Source organism: Pleurodeles waltl, chromosome 4_1, assembly GCF_031143425.1.
Source record: "Pleurodeles waltl isolate 20211129_DDA chromosome 4_1, aPleWal1.hap1.20221129, whole genome shotgun sequence".
NCBI classification, from domain to species: Eukaryota; Metazoa; Chordata; class Amphibia; order Caudata; family Salamandridae; genus Pleurodeles; species Pleurodeles waltl.
Genome location: NC_090442.1, coordinates 870,403,953 through 870,428,127, shown reverse-complemented (window position 1 = coordinate 870,428,127; position 24,175 = coordinate 870,403,953). Strand labels below are relative to the sequence as shown.

The 24,175-nt window shown below is 44.2% G+C and overlaps 1 protein-coding gene across 1 annotated transcript in view; it reads right to left on the bottom strand.

The window, feature by feature from the left end:
- The window catches only part of MGAT4C (MGAT4 family member C), a 943,730-nt gene that overhangs the window by 32,285 nt on the left and 887,270 nt on the right, over positions 1-24,175 (bottom strand). Inside the window, exon 5 of the mRNA XM_069229623.1 lies at positions 3,168-3,314. Within this exon, the coding sequence (XP_069085724.1) occupies positions 3,168-3,266 (99 nt within the window). The 5' untranslated portion in view covers positions 3,267-3,314. The remainder of the gene's footprint in view (positions 1-3,167; positions 3,315-24,175) is intronic.

Sequence of the window (24,175 nt, the reverse complement as noted above, 5' to 3'; positions counted from 1 at the left end):
CAGGTCCTTTACCCCTGAGGGCAGGATGCAGGGTACCTGTGTGTGAGGGCACCCCTGCACTAGCAGCAGTGCCCCCACAACCTCCAGGGCCATTTTCCCAGACTTTCAAAGTGCGGGGACGCCATTTTACACGTGTACTGGACATAGGTCAATAACTATGTCCAGATACATAATGGCAACTCCGAACATAGGCATGTTTGGTATCAAACATGTTGGAATCATAACCCAATGCTTTTGCAAGCATTGGTTGTATTATTCCATGCACTCTGGGGGCTCCTTAGAGGACCACCAGTATTGCCATTCCAGCCTTTTAGGGTTTTCCAGACAGCCCCATCTGATGCCACCTCTCAGACAGGTTTCTGCCCTCCTGTGACTTGAGCAGCTCAAGCCCAGGAAGGCAGAACAAAGGATTTCCTGTGGGAGAGGGGTGTTACACCCTCTCCCTTTGGAAACAGGTGTTATAGGCCAAGCCACTGGAAATGCTTTGAAGGGCACAGATGGTGCCCTCCTTGCATTATCAGTCTGCATTGGTTCAGGGACCCCCAGTCCCTGCTCTGGCACAACACTGGACAATAGAAAGGGGATTTACCACTCCTCTGTCCATCACCACCCCAGGGGTGGTGCTCAGAGCTCCTCCAGAGGGACCCTGGGTTTTGCAATCTTGGATTCCAAGTTGTTAGGGCACTCTGGGAGCATCTGAGTGGCCAGCAGGTGATGTCAGAGCCCTCCCCTCTTAGGTGCTTACCTGGTTAGCTTACCAATCCCCCTTTCAAGGCTATTTAGGGCCTCTCTCTTGGTTGGTTCTTCAGATTCGGATTGCAAGACTTCAGCAGGAATCCTCTGCAATCTCTACTTCACCTTCTTACCGAAGAAACTGCATTTGGACTCTCCAGGAACTCTACAAACTGCAACAAAGAAGCAAAGACGACTTCTGCAACATTGTAACTTCAGCTCCTGCCAGCTACTGCAACTGTTTTCCAGTCATGCATCCTCAGAGGACAGCCTGTCTTCAGCCTGCACCAGGAGAACAAAGGAATCTGCCTTGGAGTGAAGGAGTCACTCCCCTGCTTCAGCAGGCACCTCTCTGCAACGGCGACCAGAGGCGTGGTTACCCTCTCCTGATAAGCTGTGTGGATCCTGCCTCATAAGTGGTGGAATGAAGTGGTCCGATGGACCTGACGTCCAACTGTCCAACTTTGGTGAAGGAAAGAGCTTGCCTCCCCATTCTAGACAGTACACCTGTGCACTGCATGTTTTGCAGTTGCCAAGGCTTATTGGCATCCTTCCACAAAGTTCTTCATGCACTCTATCCTGCAACGCACAGCTTCCTGCATGGTTCTCTGGCGGCATGGGACCCTTTGTTGTAGTGCTGCATGGGCCTCATTTTGCACCTTCTTTGTCCCCGTGCTATGGGACTCCTGTGAGCGATGCCTGGTCTTCTGAGGGCTACCTGAGTTGCTGAGAGCCCCCTCTGGTTCCCCCTCCTGGGTAGAGTTCACCTGGTCCCGGGCAGCACTATTTTCCCCTAACCATGAGCTTTGCGTGTGCCAGGGCGTGTTGGCGGAATCCAGCAATGCAAACCAGACTGCAATTATCCATCCGGTGTGGGACATCTTCTGCCTCAACTAGGAACCCGCATCCGTCTTCTTGGGTGCAGTACTGAATGTTGTTCTTCACTGGTGGTTTTTCTTTTGCACCTTCATCGGGGATAGCAGGGGCTCCTGTTCTCTCTGGACTCTTCTGTTCTTCTTGGACTTAGTCCCCTTTTTCCACAGGTCTTCAGGTCCAGGAATCCACTGTTGGTGTCTTGCAGCCTCTTCTGGTTCTTGCATCATCGTCTTTCTTGTGTTCGTGTGTGTTCTCGGAAAGTTACTGTGATTTACTCCTGCTTTTCTGGGCTCTGGGTTGGGTTCTATTATTCACTTTTGGTGTTTTCTAATACTCCCAGCACCCTCTGCACACTACACTTGCCTAGGTGTGGAAACAGACTTTCGCATTCTACTTTCTTAGTATATGGTTTGTGTTCCCCGAGGCCCACTGCTAACTATTGTGATTTTCACTATTTGCACTGTTTTCTAACTGGTTTTATTTATGCATACTAGTGTATATAATTTGGTATTACTTACCTCCTAGTGGAGTATAGTCGCTAAGGTATTTTTGGCATTTGTGCCACCAAAATAAAGTACCTTTATTTTTGCAACACTGAGTATTTTCTTTCATGTGCGTGAGTACTGTGTGACTACAGTGGTATTGCATGAGCTTTGCATGTCTCCTAGATACGCCTTGGCTGCTCTGCTACAGCTACGCCTAGGGAGCCTGGCTTCTAGACACTGCCTACATTTCACAGATAGGGGATAACTGGACCTGGTAAACGGTGTAAGTACCTTAGGTACCCACTACAAACAGGCTAGCCTCTTACACCAAGCGTTACTTCTGTGACTGGAAATGCATTTTGGGAATTGAAGTTCAATACATTTATTATTATAGAGATGAGGCAGAAGGTGCTGCCTAGAAACCCATTTGTGATTGTTATTCAATTAAGAAATATGCCAAGTCAATACAGAAGGACCATATCCACAAAGAAAAATGTAAATGTATGGGTGGAAATTTAGATCTCCACCTAAATTGACTTTTTTATATTTTGGGAATTTGTAAACATTCCTAGAGGTGCACCTGGGAACTTCAGTAGAGACATTACAGCAAATGCCATGTAAGTTTCTGTGAAGGCTTCTTGTCCCTCTTTGCAGAGTCCTTCACAGGGTGGAGCACTGCAAAGGACGAATTGGTCCCTCCTAGTCATGTGAACTTTTACATCCAGGGAGAAGGCCCTTCCCCTGCACACCTAATAAGTGTCGGGGTGATCGTTTCCTCATTCCACCCTGTATGGAGTACTTTTCTGACTGTTTCCATGGTCTAAAGGGGTTAGGGAGGAGGGTAAGAATGCCCACAAACATGCACATTTGGGCATTCTCATGCTTCCTGTCAAACTACACCTTGGAATGCCCCTTTCCTACCGCATGAATGGGATTCAAATCAGAGGATCCCTGGCAGGTGTAAGAAAGGTACATTTTGTTTTAAACTTACATTTACAACCGAATTAGCCTTTGTGAACAGGTCCCACATATGTCTGAGAAAGGTAATGACGCACTTTCTTTCAAAGCACTTACCAGGACATATCCATCCTCAATGTACAAGTTCATGAAGAGCAAGCAGGTGATCAGGACACCCAGGACTGGTACGGCTGAACGTTTCCGGAAACATCTCATTTTATCCAGATATTTCAAACAGAGCTTCTCATGAAAAATACAGCAAGCCTGTTCTCGGGGATACACAAAGCAACACAGCAGATGTTAGCTCGGTTTGCTATTCTTGCTAATTAATATATTTAAATATCAATTCAATAAAATTCATAACAGCATCCGGCATAGAAAATGAAAACATTTATTGCCAATGATTTCAAGCTCAAAATCATTCAACAGATGGAATTTACGAAGGCAGAGAATACCTGTAATCCGTATGGGAACTGGAAAGAAATACTCAAACGTGCAGCGTTTATATCAGAAGGAGAACATACCAGGGTAGCGTCCCAGGACCACACTTCGGGTAACCAAAGTTCATGGATTATGCTAAATGTCAACGCACAGTGAAAACCGGGTGGATGCTGGAAATAATGGATGAGTCGAAGTGAAATGGAAATTACATTGAACAATATTTAAAGTGTGCGGATCGCTCGAGTTGCTAGACACTGAGAGCTGACACTGCAAAATCTACAGCCTTCCTGACACGACTGGAGATCGTGAACAATTCCTTGCCATTAAACAGGGAATGCAGGTAGTGATAGCTAGAAAAACAAGGAGTTGCAATGCAATGGGTCTCGCGTTTGTTCGAGTAAGAGCTATTTGCGTTATAAATTCCGAACTGGACATTTCTTGCCACATAAATTGAAAACAAAAAGTGAAACAGAAGTTCTCTCGCAGTCAAACGTATTATTGGCGAGAATGCAATTATCCATGTAACAGGGTCGATGTGATACAAAGCGCTCGACTACTGCCCAGCGAGATCGCGCTGCAAAGGAAATAAATAGAAAAAATAGTCCAGAAACCGTACGGAAAACACAGAGCCTTGTATGTTTTCAGTAGTTGGCCGGTGCGTTCGAGGAGGGCTAAACACTGGAAAAGGCATGACGTATGCATGCGTTCCACTAATGAAAGCAAGTGAACTTTAAAAGGCAAGCCCACGAACCAACCAAACTCATGGGCATGTGGTGGGAGTGGTTACAAGCCCATAGAGAGACTACAGACGGGACAGAGCGCTTTGCGCTCAACCCTAAAATCTGTATGGACCCTAATAGTAAAGCAGAACAGAATGACCTCTGTTTAAGAGCACTTATCTTTCTCCCTTTTTCTGTTTTATGCCAGTGAACTGCACTTTTTTTCTCTTTTGTCCACTTCACAAGGATCTTTACAACAAGAACAATGAATCCCTCAGAGAAAAAGCAAAGCCTGTGCTTTCTAGGCAAAACACATGTGCAAGCTTAAGTTACAGTTACGAAAAGAACTAAAGCTGCTAAAGTCTTATTGTTTTGTATGAGTAAATTCAGAACCTAACTATAACGTCTCTGTAACCTTTGTTTTTTTCTGTGATTTTTTATGTTTTTTTAACGTAAAATAATTTTAATTAGTATACATTATTCCAACCCCCGCAGCGCATGACCTTTGTCTGTGCACGGCCGGGTTTGGTCACAAGGCCTGCCCTTGCAGCCAGGCCTTGCAGCCAAACCCTTATAACAACCTAAACCTGCGCCACGCATGGTCTTTGGCCATGCGCAGCTCAGGTTGGCCAAAGGACCTGTCTCTGTTAGTGGATGTGTGAGTGGGTGTGTGAATGTCTGAGTGGGTCTGAAAGTGGGTTTGTGAGTCTATGAGTGGATCTGAGTGGGTGCATGAGTGTCTGAGTGGGTGTGTGAGTGGGCGTCTGAGCCTCTGAGTGTATGTATGAGTGAATTGATAAGTGTATGAATAAGTCTGTGGTTTTTCTTTCTAATTTTTCCATAATAATATAGTGTCTATGATGTACAATTATATTGAACCTATAATTTGCCCCTAAAACACACCTATATCACCTATATCATACCCCTGGAGTCCGGATACCTTCACCCTGATTCCTTATCCCACTTTCAATTTCAATGTTCAGCCTCGGGGACTGTGTCCTGTGAAATAAAATGGTGGTCACAAGTTTCTAGTCAGGTTGCAGTCAGCCAATTGCAATGTTTCTTTTGCGCACACGTATTCATGAAAATTTGCAAATTTCGAGATTAATCGCAGCCAGAAACATACAAATGTATTTGCCCTTAAATATCTCCTAAACTACTAAACAGATTTACACTAAATAACGAAAAGCACAACCTGCGTACCAGCAGCTAGCTTTCTGCTAAATTTGGTATAATTCCAGCCAGTGGTTCGGGATATAGACTGTTGACAGATCCTAAGGGAATTAACATGGGAAACGCAACATTTTTTAGCCCCCTTTTTCCCTGCCCCCGTTTGATGGCTCACCCCGAAACCTCCCTTGAGCAACAAGAATCACAAGGCCACTTTTGGGGGAAAATTTAATGAAGGTTTGTCAAACAGTGCCAAAGATATAGGCAAGTGAAAAAAACAGTTGCTGTTGGTGGTGGTTACAGGGGGCGGAGTGGCGCACGTTGGAGGAGGAGAATTTTAATTAACTTAAATAAAATTACCTCCGCTCCACTTCTCCTGCGCCGCCGTTCCTCAGTCTTGCAGTGCAAGCACAGGCTCCCAGCCTGCACTGCTGCCAATCCTGACGCTGCTCAGAGCAGCATCAGAATTGGCTGGGAGCACCTTGGCTGGGCACTCCCAGGTAGACTGGGAGCCTGTGCAGGCTCTCTCTCCAGCCGGGCCACACGGCCAAACACACATGATCTCTGAGGGGAGTGCACAGTGCACTCCCCTTGGTGCTCGTCAGCCCATGGCCCCACCCCTTTCACAACGAAGGGATAATAAACAGAATTTGTGAAACCTTTGCAGCTTCTCCTGCTGGCGGGGGGAGGAGGTGAAGCTCCTCTGCCATAGGGAGGAACCTCCACTGAAAAAAAGACATTTTCTATGGAAACATGGTCCTAATTATAGCTACCTAGTTGCAACCGCCACCAGGTAATGTCTATATAAACAAAATATATTAATGATTTTGAAGTAAAAATATACATTTTTATATTTGTGTACAATGGAGGGATTTCAATTAAATGGTTAAATGTTGTCGCTACTGTTCCACTGTTCCACTCATCTGGGTTAAACATTCCAGACCAACAAACGCCACTTATGTGATTTGAACTCCACTTCCTTCAGTTCTTTATCTCTGAGTAGCCTCAGCAACATATAACGTAAAACACTTAACGTATGAAGGCATGCATTCTTTCCTCCCTCCTCAACCCACCACTTAACTTCAGCATTCCTTTTCTAGAGAACCAAAACAACCCCTTCGTAATGCTAATACCTTAAGAAGCAAATAGCTCTAAACTTTAATGGCACCATATAAGTATGTGCACTCCGTCTAAAATCAATATTACTTGAAAAGTACCATTCTATGAACTCAGAAAGCCAGGTCCCCCTTACATTTCCTTGACTTAGCATTGAGCCCACAACACCTTTCGTTTCTCAATGTCTTTTCACTCTTCTCAGCAATTCGTACTCAATGATCTCAGCAGTTGCTTCATCAGTTATTACCCCCTCCCACACCAGTGCTCCTTGTTAGCACCACACTGTCCCATCTTAACTGTCCTTCTTTGAGAGCAGTGCTCTTCCTCTCAATGTCACCCCACACTGTCATTCATTTTGAATACTCCATCTACCCCCATTCAAAGCCATGCCACCACTACCCCAAGCACTATATATTGTAACGCTTCAGCATCGTTTGGACTGCACCTTGGAACCTTTACATGTTCTTTCCACTCTTTGTACACCCCTGGCCCTCTGTCTTCTCACCCTCTGCGCCAGCATTTTGTTTTTATTACATATGTATCTACGGAGGTCATAGGTCACTTCTGAATGCTGAGGGGAAAGGTTGATAGAAGATGTGAAACAGCATTAAAGAGTTATGACAATATCCTTCCTCCTTAACATTCCAGGTTAAAGTCTGTTGTGCAATTTAGCTTTGATTTATAGATCTCAAGATGCAAATACGTCTGCAGTGACAAGTCACTTTACTGAGGCAATTAAGGCTACCTAATCAAGAAGCTTAGTGAATCATGCTTCGCATTTTAAGTTCAATTCTTGGTTCTGTTGTGAGTCACTTTGAGGACTGAGGACCAGGAGTGAAAAGGGCTTCTTTGGAGGTTCAGTTCTGGACCAACTGGAATTATCTTAGTATTTTCTTGGGCAGGCCTATTGGCTTGTTGTTCCTGAAACCGTGGGGGAAAGGGGGGGGGGGGGCGGTTGCAGCATCATATAGACAAAGGCACCTGGTGCTAGAAAAAATGTTGTCGTTTGTTGAAAATGCTGTGCGAGATGGGAGTACTGTTTATCAGCCAAATGATAAGTGTGAACATTAAGAATCCCCAGTAGTTGCACGAATAGTGCCCTAGAATGCTGATATCTTTAATGCGATTGGAGGGTGCAGTATTACCTATGGATTTTAGGATTTAGCGATCATAAATTAGTAATGACATTTGGGAACAATTTTACTGAAGGTTTTTCTGTGTTTGTATGTAAAGTGTTAACTTCTTCCTTTTCCTGGCGGTACCCTATAGTGAAGCTTCCAGCTGTAATGCAGTATTGATACATTTGAGTGATAAGATCTTGCAGGATCACTCAATGTTGGGGCGACTGATACCACAGATACCACAGATTTCTACCATTAATTCAGGGCTCTAAATGAAGATGTTAATGTCTTACTCAATCCGCATGCATGCACTGCTTTCCTGCTGCCTTGCTTGCTTACCAATTTCTCTTGTTGTGTTCATTCTTGTTCAGAGAACTATTTTGTCCTCTACTCCCTTCTTCCTTCCAGATCCGTTTTTATCTCTTCCATTGCAATATGATACTTTCCTGCCCTGAATGTCTTTAATATTTTCCTTTCCGGGCTTTTTATTCTTTCCCTTGCGTTAGCCAATGCTGTACACACCTCTTTTGGTTGATATATTGTGTATTTTATGTTAAGCCCGGATGCTCTGATAATGCTTCTCCTTCTTTACTGTCACACACAGCTAATTTCAAAATATTAAAACTCAAACTATAAATTCAACTAACATTACCAACATAGCATCACTTTCTCCACCAGTCCCATCAATCCCAGAGGACCTATATTCACAAAACTTGGAGACACCAACTTTGTGCCTCCTTCTTTACAACATAACTTAGGTCTGCAACTTTCAGTCTTTAGAAATAACACCCCCCGTATTTTAACAAATTACTTTTCCAAGTATCACTTGAGCGTCTGACTCTCTTATGCAGCATATGGGGCTAACCACAGCTTCGTTTCTTGCTCACTTCTGTTTCTGATTCGACCATGTAACAGAAATCCGAAATAGTACTATCTACCCTTCTAAATTATTACAATAAAATGAGGGAGCGAAAAACAATTTCACTATAGACATTTGTATAAACATGCATTTTACTTTCATTAAATGAAACCCTTCAGTCAAAGGATAAATCTCAAGTTTAGGTAGGATAATTCTCACCTCTGTGTCCTAACAGAATCGAAACTTATTGATGCAATAGATATACAATATTTTACTTTCTCTCTTTCTACAATCTTATAACTATAATTGTCCTGTCTCGCTTTCTTTAACCCACTTGATGATTTTATCCTCTTTCTTGTCCCATAATGTTTACATGCCTACGGTTCACTGGCGAACTCAGCTTGACACTTGTTACCTCTCTTTTGAATTATTTCAGGATGCACTCAGCATATCTTATTGTTATTCATACTGAATGCTTTACACAGGCATGCACCTTAGTCATAACACAAACACTTTAACATCTCTCTGTGGACATTATTTCCTTTTGTAAAGAGCTTCCACTTACACCGGAATGAAGTTATTTTTCAAACATTCTAGTGGGAATTGTAAGTTCCAACCTCTATAGTTCAAGCAATCGCAGCCTTTATACATTTATAACACTACAGAACTCACACTTTCTGTAAACGGGAACTACTTCAGCCATATTTATTTATGTACTTTACTTTGAATTCTTTTATATAGTGGTAACTCCACCCAAAACGGGTTTCAGGGCGCTGTACAATCAAAATAGGGATTTCTAATAGCAGCGGATGCCCACAAACAAGTAGAAGCAGACAGAGGCAGTTAGGTGACGGCACACAGGCCTGCATTTTGCAGGGCTTGACTGCTTGATAATATATATGTGTAACAAAGGTATAGAATGCTCTAAGCAAGCTGCGATGTCAGAGTGTCCGCGTTCTGAACAGTAAGAATTAAAAACAAAACACATAGACATAGATTGAAATAAAAACAACAACAAATCACAGGAAGTCACACAGCCGAAGGTGAGGCAGGATTACAAGACACTAAGCAGTCAGGGTAGGTGGCGAGGCATGCAGCAGCCACTCTAACACGTCAATGAGCGAAGAGGCAGTCAACTCTGCAAGGCGCTATACAATTAAAGAATAATTTGGACTTGACTTTAGAAAAACCTAACACTTGAACTAAAAAGGGGGAGGGGGGCTAGTACAGTTAAACCAGAGTGCAGAACTAAGAAGAAGTGGCACATTTGATTATTTAGGAATGATAGCTACTGGTAAGCACAAAAACGAGAAACGGTGCTTGGCTTCACCCATTGGGAAGGAGCTAGACATTGCAACTTTAGAGGCGGCTGGCAGATAACATAGGGAGGGACTAGATCATGGTGGAGGCTGCACTCACTTAGGATAGGGGGACTGCTTGCAAGGAGTTGCATTAGCAAACTCTGCGGATCCTGTGCGATTAAAAATGCAAAGCAGATATTTCCAAAGGAACATATTCTTTATGAGTGATTTAAAGCTTTGAAATGCAATAACATTATTCACATGGAGAGGGAGAACATTCTAAACTGTGGGAGTATTACCAGCAAGCCCTCTGAACCCCGTTGCTTGATGTATTTTGGTTCCCAACTAGGGAACAGGAAGCCCATTTTCCTTGCTTGCATTAAGGCCCATGAAGCTAGAAAAGCGTGGTATTCTGAAATTGAAGAGTGGAGAGAGATATTTGCCTTTGAAATCTAGGAGGGGAGAGCCTCCAGACATGCAGAACTTCTGTGAGAGCTAATTGGGAGATCGGAGGCTCAAAGCTTTGGACGTGAGACGTGCTATTCTTGCGGAGCAGTAGCCTTTCCCTAATAAGAAAAAAAGCCTTAACTAATTAGTTTTTAGTAACATTTTGCTGTTAATGATTGACTTTTGGCTAAAAGACACTGCATTTTATTTTCACAATTTATAGAATGTTTCCTTCACAAGGATGGTTTATTTGTAAATCGTTCACCTTTACTTGGCAGTGCAGGTACTAGGGGACATTACTTCTGGAATACATGATTAGATGAAAGATATGATGTTAGTAATATATATTTTGCCTCTATTGAGCATGAAAAATTGAGGGTCATTTTCAATTTCTGTGTCCTATTCTTTCTTTGTTAAGAAAAAAAATGTTCATTTTATAATATATAAAAGATGATGTAAAGTATACATTTTTCTCTTGCCAATTCCCATTATAATCACATCCAAGCTTTTGGGCAACCTGAGGTGTACTATCCCTATAGTGCCACAAGGTGGCAGTAAAGACGCGTGTGCATTTGTTTGGGATTGCATTTAATGCTCCCTTTAGCAAACCATCCGATGAATTTTAAAATCACGTTTTTTTTGGTACAAATTACTGCTTCTGATATTTCTTTGTGGAAAAGGCTGCATTGCAATATGGGCAGCTCGAGTTATCAGATGCTTTAATGTGAGATGCCATTCATTTTCTGAAGATAAAGATGATAACGACCCAGGTGTCATAATATCCTGTTGCAAATATTAAAGGCATAGGACCTTCTATTACTTTCCAGTTACTTGGATCTGTGCAATTTCTGCTTCAGAGGAAATCGGGGTAAATAAACTGCGGTATATGTTTGTTGAACTGTGTGCTTTTCCAAATAGCTTGTTGCAAATTAAACAGGATTTTATAATCTAAATCAACAAAGCTTTAGTGTAATTACATTGCAGAGTCCGGAGCTAACGCAATGTTTATTTACACATATCTGAGGCAATGAGTTCTGATTTGGGTGCAATCTTCCTTATCCAAACGGGAAATACTACCCTAAAATCAACAACCATAACAATAATGACAATTATGATAATCGGTTCCATTTTTTTCTGTTCTTACTTCAAACGTTTCTGAATTATTTTGACTTCGGTGTCCTCAGCCTGAGGTGAAATAATGGAAACAAGATTCTTGATTACACCACAAATCAATCGAATTGATAGGTCAAATCAGGGGCGTGGTTACTACGCTGGACAATGGGCTCGACCGTTTTAAGGGGGAGGGTGGACGAGAAGGCATAAGTGGATGTCGGGGGAGGGGGTGTTTGCGAGGAAAAGAGTGCCGCAGATTACGTGCACTAATACCCCTAATTTCTCTCTCTATCTTTCCTCTTCCTGGCTCCATTTTGGGCCCAATCTACCCTCTCCGCCCTTTGCTTTTTGTTGGTATTCAGAGCGGTCAGGCCCCCCAGTTCTAGGAGTAGCACAGGATTGTGCACACAGGTTTGCGGGTATGCATTGAAACAGCTGGTTCCTTTCTATTTGTTTGTGATCTCGTCTATTTCTTCAGCCAAGGGAGCTAAGGCATCCTTTTATAGCTTCCCCGAGGGAACCATAACATTACTAAACATACATTAATCAAGATGCTGATATATTATTTTGTGTGTTAATGTGAGGCAATATATAGGTATATGAAAAAGCCACACAAGGGCTGATCCTTAGTTATGATATGTGTGCATTTATCCAATGTATTGTGAAACAGGACTTTCTACCAGTAGGTCTTAGTTGACTAGAGTCTTTTTCGTATTTTAAATGCACTGTTCTGTTCAGAATGCTCCTATGTGTTATTTCCTAGCAGGTGTCTTATCATCTTCAATAGTTAGAAGACAGAGGCCCATATTTATACTTTTTGACGCTAAACTGCGCTAACGCAGTTTAGCGGAAAATTTTTTAGCGCCGTCTAACGCCATTCTGAAGCGCCATGCGGGCGCCGTATTTATGGAATGGCGTTAGCCGGCGCTAGCAGACCGGCGCTGCCTGGTGTGCGTGGAAAAAAACCACGTAGACCAGGCAGCACCGGCGTAGGGGGAAAATGGCGTTAGGGCGTCTTAAAATGGGGCAAGTCAGGTTGAGGCAAAAAAATCGCCTCAACCCGATTTGCGCCATTTTTTTCGACACCCAGACGCCATTTAAATGACTCCTGTCTTAGTAAAGACAGGAGTCATGCCCCCTTGCCCAATGGCCATGCCCAGGGGACTTATGTCCCCTGGGCATGGTCATTGGGCATAGTGGCATGTAGGGGGGCACAAATAAGGCCCCCCTATGCCACCAAAAAAAATAAAAAAAAATAAAAAATTATACTTACCTGAACTTACCTGAATGTCCCTGGGATGGGTCCCTCCATCATTGGGTGTCCTCCTGGGGTGGGCAAGGGTGGCAGGGGGGGTCCCTGGGGGCATGGGAGGGCACCTGTGGGCTCATTTTGAGCCCACAGGCCCCTTAACGCCTACCCTGACCCAGGCGTTAAAAAGTGGCGCAAATGCGGGGTTTTTTGACCCGACCACTCCCGGGCGTGATTTTTGCCCGGGAGTATAAATACGACACATTTGCGTCGCCGTCATTTTTTTAGACGGGAACGCCTTCCTTGCATCTCATTAACGCAAGGAAGGCGTTCACGCAAAAAAATGACGCTATTTGCCCATACTTTGGCGCTAGACGCGTCTAACGCCAAAGTATAAATATGGCGTTAGTTTTGCGCCGAATTTGCGTAAAAAAAAACGACGCTAATTCGGCGCAAACGGAGTATAAATACGGGCCAGACTATTTAGGTTTGGGAACTGCCAGATTAGGGAGTGTTAATTGGAGGTTTGCCATGGGTTGTGCTGTGTGTGGGGATGGGAAAGAGCCTCCGTACCTGACAGACTAGACTACAGATACTTCCAAGGTGATGCAGATGTGTGCGATGTGAACTTGAGGAGTCTACCTGCTCACAGAAGAGTGTGCATTGATTAGCCTATCCAGAGGGAGCTGGCAGTATGAAGGTTCTGGAGACTTGATATAGTTGTGTGTTTCTTTGAATAGTTTAGCTGATCCTGGCCTGACTTCACAGAGGGAAGGGCTTTCCCCAACTCTTCAGATTTCCCCACCCTTGGTCCTTGAGCTTCTCACTTGAACACCTATGCCTTTTCCCCCTGAACCTTAATTTGAGTCAACTGATACTGACTCCTTCCACTTAGAATCCTCACTTGCAACTTTGATGCCTTGTTTAGCTTAGAGACGTTTCTTTACGGAATCGATATGTTTTCTCTTCTGCATTCTGAACTTGGTTATATTTTACATCTTATTTCATATAATATACAAATTGAGATTGCATGACTGAATGGATATACAAGCTTACTTGATAAACTGATATACTGATTTGATTAAGCTTGTAACTTTTACTACTATTCTAGTATGCCTTCACGGCGTTTTTGTGGGCCCAAATCAGTTTTACTATAATTGTTTTTTGGTGCTGATCCCAGCTCCTTTTATACACCTCCAGTCAGTAATAAAAGGTGCATACAACAGTAGCAAAACCTGTTAGAAGACTCCACTGGGGCCTGCAGGTATAGAGAGGTGCACCAGATCACAACCTGACGAATATATGGACCACTTTAATAAAAACAAAGAGAATGGGGGAGTCAATCGCTTTTTGCGTTTTATGTTAAACCCTTGGACTAACTGATAAGACTAAGGGGGTCATTACGAACTTGGCGGGTGGCATCAGCCGCCCGCCAAGATCTGACCAGCATGCGGCCGCACCCCCGCCGCGGCCATTTGGAGATCCCCGCCGGCCCAGCGGGGATCACGGCCGCAACATAGGAGCCGGCTCCAAATGGAGCCGGCGTTGTTGCGGCCGTGCGACGGGTGCAGTTGCACCCGTCGCGCTTTTCCCTGTCAGCATAGCAGACAGTGATAAGCTGCATGGGGCCCTGTCAGAAGCCCCTGCACTGCCCATGCCAGTGGACAGTGCAGACGCCCCACGACTCCCCGTTCCGCCAGCCTTTTCCTGGCGGTGCAAACCGCCAGAAAAAGGCTGGTGGTCGGGGACTCGTAATCCCCTGGGCAGCGCTGCGGTCGAAATACGCCTGGAAGCACCACCAGCCTGTTGGCGGAGGCTTCCGCCGTTTTAGCACTGGCGGTTCCGTACCGCCAGGGTCAAAATGACCCCCTAAGTCTTCTGAGACTTACTTTTCCAGGGTGGTCAGATAGTTGGACATTTAGAAGCAAATGGGATATCACTGCCTATAAGTTATTGAATAGAGTGAATTGGCTCCTTTGCAGCTTCAGATTCTACTATTTTTTCGTGGTGGATACGCTGCTCTTAACAATTGTGATAGCTTTTGAAGGCCTTTTAACCACATCAAAAATGTTCACCTTCATGAGAAATTAGTTTACTCTCATGAATTTTCTGTAAACTGTGGATAGAAATCATGAAAGCTGAATTGGGTACATCGTCTGTTAATTCACAAGCACCTCTCTGATCCATTTCAGAAACAAAATTTAATATCGCAGAGTCAAATATATGTTTCACGAAACCACAGTCTGTCAGATTTTATCACAGTGTTCTGCTGTAGCTTATCAGAGACCTATAGTCAAGAACTAGAATGCTAACAGTCATAAAAAAATGAGCTGCACCTGGAGGACACATTTGTGGAACAGGCTCTGTGAAATGCACAGCATTTTCTATGGAGCTGGCTGAGGGAAGTTGATAAATGTGAAATGTATTTGTACGGTGTTTTGTTAATGCAAATTTGAAAACTTCTGTTTTACAAAGAGCAAGGGGCGTGAGTGTTACAAATCTAAACATTATTAACAAACAAGTTCCATACCTATGTCAAAAATCTCCTTTCCAGATATTTCCACCTCCGTTTCATCATTTCGCATCATATGTACTACACTAAATCGAATCTAAAGATAGGAAACCTTCAGAAGACCAAAAACGGGTTTTTTTCAGTCTTCAATTATTGTGCATTGGAGTAGATGTCTTAGATGTTCAGGAAGCTATTTTCTGATATTTTTCCTACTTAAAATGAATAGTTTCCAAGCCTCTAGTCAAACCCGCCACAAGAAATTGTGATTGAAGGTTGCATTCCTCTCTTGGCCTTTTCAAATTTCATTTTTCAGATCCTTTCTTTTGTACCTTCCTGAATTGCAAATGCATTGACTTCACAATCATTTTATAAGCGAAATGGAATATATTAAAATAAATGCTTTAGATAAAGAAATATGTTTGTATGTATGTCTACTTTATGCTTGACCAAACAGAAAGTTTCTCTATTATAACAGGGTTTTAAAATGAGCAGTGTTCTTGGTCAGACAGGTACTAGATCATGTAGTAAAATGTTAGGCTACGCCCATGAGCTACAGAAATCTAGCACCAGGGATCAAGAATAATCCCTGTATCTTACAAATAAAAAGAACAGTGACCTTGAGCCTTTCTCTTACTTTTTCTGTAGCATGCTCTGTCTCCTGAAGTAGTCTTTGTACATCTTTAAAGTGTATTATAGCTTGTGCTGTGATTCTGCGTTCACAGCTGAGACGCATTAGAACAACAAATATAAATATGTATGTATCAGTAAATACACACAATATTAAAACTTCACATTTTATGTGGTTTTGATTTACTCACTTCTACTATTGCATACTACATTTTTTCTATGTATGCTTTTTCAGGCGAAGGGATTTTAATTTAGCCCTGCATCTGAAACCCTTGGCATGGTTATGAGTGGGGGGCAGGATCACCTCAAGCGCTTGGGTAAATAAGTCACTGCATCCCGTTCAGGGGCGTAGCTTCAGGAAAAGGGGGAGTTGTGGGGTGTTACACCCCACCTAACAAATGTATCTTGGGATAATTAGTTAGGTGCAGGGGCTTTTAGTTGGGTATGGTTAGGTGTCATGTCGGATTTCACCAGGAATTTTACACACACAAACAAAAACGCAAACACACTCTCTCCCGCAATCTGTTTGGGAATACTTAAAAAATATTGGTTATTTCACAAAATAATATGCTTTCCCTCACCTATTGCACCTACCAATCTGCATTCTGTAGTAAAGGATTCACAAGAAGCCTTTTTGTGGTTTCAGGTTGTTGAGTTTATTCTTCAGAAATAAACGCGATCCTCCTCCCTCGGCCAGCTGACACCAACTGCCGCTGTAGGAACGATCGCTCGCCCACATTCCACTACCGTAAACAATAGAATACAACACATCCCCCTCCCTTCCGATCTTCCCAAAACACCCACACGCACAAAACAAAAACACAAAACTGAGAATAACAAGATACTAATATAGCAACACAGCAAAATTAATTAACCTAATAATGATGTTAATAACTGAAAAGCAAACATAACTTAGATACTGTTCAAACAAACTGAATATAATCTCTTAGATAACCAGGCGGTCTGCGAACCCTTGGGTTGCGACCACCATTTGTGGTGCTATCAATGGAAACAGGTTCTGCTGAACCAGAAACTGCTCCCTCCTGAACACACTCCGTACCACTCGTAATCGGACTATGCAACACTTGCTCTGCAGCCCCAGAAGAATTTTCATCCGACTTGGCAATGAACTCTTTATCACTCATGAACATAAAACTATTGTAATCCCTACCAAAAGAAAAATTGTCTTTGTAATCCCTACTAAAAGAAGAATTGTCCTTAAACACCACCTCACCTTCTTCCCTCTTTTGGTAGAGCGCAACCTTCCTTTTATTCCATTTGTCCCTATTTTCCAACTCAACATGATTAGCTCCCACCTTTCTGACTTTAAAAGGACCCCAGAATTTAGAAAGACCACCAACAACTCTGCCATGCCTGATCTTCACCCAATCACCTTCCTCAATATCATTTTTCCTTGTTTCTTTGTTTACATACTGTGTATTGCATACAACACCATTCCATAACCATGCTGGCAGTAATTTCGAACCTGCCTTCCTTCCCCTCATTCTTTCAAATGGGGTTGTATCTGTAGACTTATTTAACGTAGTACGGTGGGCCCAAACCATCTCGTTCACAATCTCCTTAACATCTTTTCCACTCTGCACCCCCATTAAAATTGTGCAACCCACCTTGAGATCATATCATCCATGCCAGGCCACCAAAAGTGTTCCCTAACTCTCTTCTTAGTAATGGTTTGACCCAAATGATCCTCATGGGCCAACACAAAAATTCTCTTTCTTAGACCTTCTGGTGGAATAAACTTGTCATTTCTAATAAGCAATTGTGAATCTAGAACAGATAACTCATCCACCAATTTTATATAAGGTCTCACGGAAGGAACAACCGTGCTGTCTCTCCTTTTACCTTCTAAAATCATGCGTATAACACCCTTGAGTACTGAGTCTCTCTCCATACACGTCCTCCACTCCTCTGCCGAAAACGTGCCTTCGCCCAACTCCTCAATGTCACTCAACCAAGCCACTGCTCCTTCTTGTCCTTAAAGTATATCCTCACCCTTGACCAAACCCTCTACAGGGGGTCTAGAGAGGCAATCTGCCCGAGCATTTTCCCAACCGGGAATATAACTCATACTGAAGCGATATTCTTGGAGTCTATCAGCTAATCTCGCAAGCCTAGTGGAACCTTTATCCGCACCACCAGGACTCAACACTTTGAGTAATGGTTTGTGATCGGACCGTAAAGTAAAATCTATGCCCCAAAGAAAGGTTCTGAAATACTCAACAGACCACACAGCCGCCAAAGCCTCGCGTTCAATAACAGAATAATTCCGTTCACACTCCGTTAAAGACCGCGATGCAAAAGCCACAGTAGCTTCTTTCCCTTTACTTACTTGAGACAGTACGGCTCCCAAACCACAAGCACTCGCATCCACAGTCAGGATTGTCCTTAGATGAGTATCAAAAGGAGACAGAATACCAGCTCCCCAAATATCTTCCTTTACCATATCAAACGCACATTGTTGCTCCTTTCCCCACTTGAAGTTGGACCCCTTCCTCAGCAACATTCTTAAACTTTCAGTTTTCCTTGCAAAATTCCCAACAAACTTGTTGTAATATTCTATCAAAATGCCCCTTGCGACCACACTTCCTGCAGTCTTTATTAATAGCAAAACACCATTTAGCATCGCTGGTATGCGCAACGCTCCCACACCGTGCGCAAACTTTAGGCAAATCTCTTGATCCATGTTTGCTATTTGAAGTACCACTGTGCTTGAACTGATTAGGTTTCTTAGATATCACAGCAACTTCCTCTCCACCTTCACTGCTTCCATTCCCTTTTTTGTTCATCTCTCGCATGCACAAATCTGATTCTTCTACAATCTTCGCGATGGAAATTGCATCTTTCAGGGAAGGGTTCTTCGCAGCCCATAACCGCTCTTGCATTTTTTTACTCCTGCACTGTACAATTAATTGGTCTCGAATTAGCTCATCAGACATAGGACCAAATTTGCACTTCACTGATAGTTCACGTAAACTAGAGACAAAGGGGGTGATTCTAACTCTGGCGGGCGGCGGAGGCCGTCCGCCAGAGTTCCCCCTCCAGAATACCGCTCCGCGGTCGGAAGACCGCTGCGGTGATTCTGGGTTTTACACTGGGCTGGCGGGCGACCGCCAAAAGGCCGCCCGCCAGCCCAGTGTAAAACAACCTTCCCACGAGGACGCCGGCTCCGAATGGAGCCGGCGGAGTGGGAAGGTGCGACGGGTGCAGTGGCACCCGTCGCGAATTTCACTGTTTGCAATGCAGACAGTGAAATTCTTTGTGGGGCCCTCTTACGGGGGCCCCTGCAGTGCCCATGCCATTGGCATGGGCACTGCAGGGGCCCCCAGGGGCCCCACGACACCCCATACCGCCATCCTGTTCCTGGCGGGCGAACCGCCAGGAACAGGATGGCGGTATGGGGTGTGTGAATCCCCATGGCGGCGCAGCGAGCTGCGCCACCATGGAGGATTCAAAAGGGCAGCGGAAAACCAGCGGGAGACCGCCGGTTTTCCACTTCTGACCGCGGCCGAACCGCCGCGGTCAGAATGCCCTGCGGGGCACCGCCAGCCTGTGGGCGGTGCCCCCGTCATTTTAGCCCTGGCGGTCGACGACCGCCAGGGTTAGAATGACCCCCAAAGTCTTCTAACGATTCTCCATCCTTTTGTGGCCTGGTATAAAACTTGTAACGGGACAACACTATATTTTCTTCCTTGGCAAATCTCTTTTCAAAACGTAGTTTCGCCTCTTCATAGACATCACCCAGTTGTCCATCGTCATTACGAATTTCTGGTAAATATTTAAAAATATGATGAGCTTCTCTGCCAACTGTACTTAATAATAATGCTTTCTTTCTGTGCTCAGAGAAATTTTGCCCATCTAATGCCACCAAGTAGTTTTCAAATAGATCAATCCATTCTTCCCATTGTACAGAGGGTTGCACTTTGTTATCCAAAAATGGTGCCGGAATATTTATAGCAGAAGCCATGACAACATTGAGTTAAAAGTGTCACTTTCACCCAGTGTGGTTGCTAAGGACTTTTCCTTTTCCTTATCTAAGGAACGAGTAGTGTGCTTTCTTCTAATCACCAAAATAGGGCAGGGCTTGTAACTCCCTTGGTTCACACTGTGATTTCTCACAACAGCGTCAAAAGAGACAGGCAAATTGGAAGAGGAAACAAATTACCATGTGAAAAAACACACATTCCTCCTTGACGACATTCCGCTCGTGAACTCCATAGCATCATCCATAGCACGTCTGCTAGCACACTTGGATTCGTTGGGACCGCGTTTATTCCACTACAGCTGGCCCTCGTCGCCAAAATGTAGTAAAGGATTCACAAGAAGCCTTTTTGTGGTTTCAGGTTGTTGAGTTTATTCTTCAGAAATAAACGCGATCCTCCTCCCTCGGCCAGCTGACACCAACTGCCGCGGTAGGAACGATCGCTTGCCCACATTCCACTACCGTAAACAATAGAATACAACACATTCCTCTCCCTTTCCGCTGCCCCTAAGCCCCTTTTGTGTGCCTGCATGTCATATACTGTATTTCAACATTATGGGGGTCATTCTAAGTCTGGCGGGTGGCGGAGGCCGCCCGCCAGACTTCCCCCACCAAAATACCGCTCCGCGGTCGAAAGACCGCTGAGGGTATTTTGGGATTTGCCCTGGGCTGGCGGGCGACCGCCAAAAGGCCGCCCGCCAGCCCAGGGCAAATCAACCTTCCCACGAGGACGCCGGCTCAGAATTGAGCCGGCGGAGTGGGAAGGTGCGACGGGTGCAGTGGCACCCGTCGCGTATTTCAGTGTCTGCAAAGCAGACACTGAAATACAAAGTGGGGCCCTCTTACGGGGGCCCCGCGGCACCCCCTACCGCCATCCTGTTCCTGGCGGGAGACCCGCCAGGAACAGGATGGTGGTAGGGGGTGTCAGAATCCCCATGGCGGCGGAGCGCGCTCCGCCGCCATGGGGGATTCACAAGGGCAGCGGAAAACCGGCGGGAGACCGCCGGTTTTCCGCATCTAACCGCGGCCGAACCGCCGCGGTTCAGAATGCCCTGCGGGGCACCGCCAGCCTGTCGGCGGTGCTCCCGCCGACCCTGGCCCCGGCGGTCTCTGACCGCCGGGGTCAGAATGACCCCCTATGTGCCAGCGTGATTGTTGGGAAATCTGAAGCTCACCCCCTTACCAATCTTACAGACCAAGCTACACCCTGATCCCGCTTCCTACCACAAATATGAATCTGTTAAAAGGATACTCCCTTACAGTTGATAGAGTTCAACGTATCCAGAAGATCCCCCTGCCTACCCAAGTGCAGTCTTATAATATAATATTGGATATAGAAGCAATGGTTATTGAAAATCATAGTACCTTTTGCTAGGGAGTTCTAAACACATGCGCAGCCATTTCACAGTCGCAGGAGGTGTTCTCACATTCTAGCTTTCTGTTTGTATCATCTTTGGGTCTCCTCATTTTACCAACCTGCAAATAAAGGCCTTATTCATGAAGTTATAAGTTTGACTGGATATTTTGCAATATTCATTATTGTGTTGTACACAATTAAGGGGCATATTTATACTCTGTTTGCGCCGAATGTACGTCAAAAAGTTTTATGCACATTCGGCGCAAACCGTGCACCATATTTAAACTTTGACGCCCGAGCCCGCGGACATCAAAATTCCTCCATGTGCGTCATTTTTTGGATGCGGGAAACTGCCTTGCGTTAATGTCATGCAAGTTAGGCGTTCCTGCCCAAAAAATGACTTTAAGGCCTGTCAGCCTTATTTATACTCCAGCGTCATTTTGACGCACAGGAGGGGGACGGGCCTTAAAAAACTGCACACAGCCTGATGTGCGCAGTTTTTTAACGCCTGGGTCAGGGCAGGCGTTAAGGGACTTGTGGGCTCATGTCCATGGTCTCTGACCATGGAAGGAGTCCAGAGGTGCCCTTCCCTGCCCCTAGGGACACCTCATGCCACCCTCGCCCACCCCTGGAGGACACCCATGGATGGGGGGACTCATCCCAGGTAATTACAGGTAAGTTGAGGTAAGTATTTTGTAAAAAAAATGTAAAGTGGCATAGGGGGGCCTAATTTGGGCCCCCCTACATGCCACTGTGCCTAATGGCCATGCCCAGGGGACAGAAGTCCCCTGGGCATGGCCATTGGGCAAGGGGACATGTCTCCTGTCTTTGCTAAGACAGGAGTCATTTCAATGGGGGTTGTGCGTCAAAAAATGGCGCAAGTCTGGTTTGAGGCATGATTTTTATTCTAACCAGGCTTGCACCATTTTTTTACGCACAACCCCCATTTTCCCCCAATTTTGTTCCGGCTAATGTCATTCCTTAAATAAGGTGCCCACATGGCGCGAAGGAATGGTGTTAACCAGCGGTAAAATTTTTGACGCAAATCAGCGCCGGCATTGGTTTGTGTCAAAAAGTATAAATATGGGCCTAAGTTTTCTTTCTCCAGCCACCTCTTGGATTACACATCACCACTTGCTCTCACTACCTAGAGAGAATTAAATTCCCAAGATGGCTAATTTAATTATGTAAATAAAGGGCCTGATTTAGATTTCGGCGGACAGGTTACTCTTTTACAATGTTGATGGATATCCCGTCCGGCGAAATATAAATCCCGTAGGAAAAATGAGATTTATATTTCTGTGGATGGGATATCTGTCACCATTGTGACAGAGTAACCCACCCACAGAAATCGAAATCAGGCCCTAAGACACCAGTAGTAAACAACAATAACTGCACAAATACACCCAAGTATCCGCAGACTATCTGAAGACCCTTGAAAAGGCCCCACAATGGTTTCTACTCCGCAATAAGGGGGAACTCAAAGGTGTTGGCTTGTTATTGCAGGTGCTATCCGATTCACCTCCATGGAAATCTTCAGCTAGGTCACGGAACTGGCCCCAGGGACCTTAAAGGAAGTAGAAAGACACTCAGGCCCCCTTCATCCCAAGCCTGTCCTGATTCAGCTTCAAAGTAGCAACTTATTATAAGTCGTGGCATGGGTGCGCAACATAAGAAAAGCAGACAAAAAGCAAAGTACTGTCTAGGGGAAGAATCTTTAACTTTAAATTGGTTCAATTAAATGGTAAATGAATTATATCTTAATTCCCAATGCACTACAGCAATTGTTTAACCCTTTCTCCTAAAACAGACATCTTTTTTTCATAAAAACCTTCCTCAGAAATATTGCTTTATAAGCAATTCAATATTTTCTTGAAGTTTGTATTTCATAACCGATGTAAACTGTTTTACGTATATATATGTGTGTGAATATGTTTGTGTGTCTTTACAAGTAGTCCTTGAGTGTACAACTTTTACATCATGGCCAGTGATTTTTCTTTGGTGACCTGGATATAATACAGTCCTGAAGCCTTTTTAATGTCACTTTATCGGATCTATTCTGTTGCTCCTTCTTAACACGTTTCCACTGCAGCAGACTTACTTTATGTATACAGATGTGGTGGTCTTCATGTACGATGTTGTGCATTCCAGGCCCTATTATTTCTTTCTCCGGGCCACACCAGGACTGGCTCAAGAACCAATGTCGAATGGTGTCGCTGGGCCCAAACAATACATTATGGTACGGTGTCACATATGACTGACCGCTGACAGTTTCTTATGAATGCTTTGACAGCTGGCTTTCCCCAGAGGAAATAGTCGAGATGCATATATTGAGTGAGTCATGTTCCCGGAAGTTGACAGGTCCGTTGGATATGGTATCCAACATAAGAAAAATGGCAGTTGCATCTGTGCTTAACAGTGGGAATGGAATTTGGATGGACCGCTTAACTTAAGTATGGACAATCAAACTGACATATAGTTAAAATTATTTGACCATAGTGAAATAATAGAGCAGACCAACACAAATCCGCACACCCTAAATATTTTTTTTAGCTTTGAAATAGTCATCTCAGCCAAATCTTGAACACATTTCCCATTTCTGTAGAAATACATTTGTTATTGCTGTCCAATTCCTTCTATCCAGGCCTAAGTCATTAATACATCCCGAAATGCTGATTTTTTTTAGTGCATTCTTTCATGACAGCTTGCTTATTTGCTTAGGCCAGCACAACCTTTCAAGGCTTCTGACTTGCTAATCTCACTGATTTTAATAGCAGCCTAATTTGTATTCCTCTGTTTTATATAGCTTCACATAACTTTACTTAACTATGACTGGGTCCAATCACTTATAATAGAAATTACCTACGTAGGTCAAGGAAGGCCAATTCCAAGCTTATTTTCAGGATGTCTACAGAGTAAAAAGTTATATACAAAACAACTCATGTACAGAGTTAGGAGTTAGCCTGAAAATTCGGCATTAGATCCAGCCTTTCTCGACCTACTTTGGAAACCCCTGGGCGATGACAGCTCACAGATCATCAAATTTGGAAAAGAGTGCAGCATCTGTACCAAAAGGGCTGTGATATTTTTGCA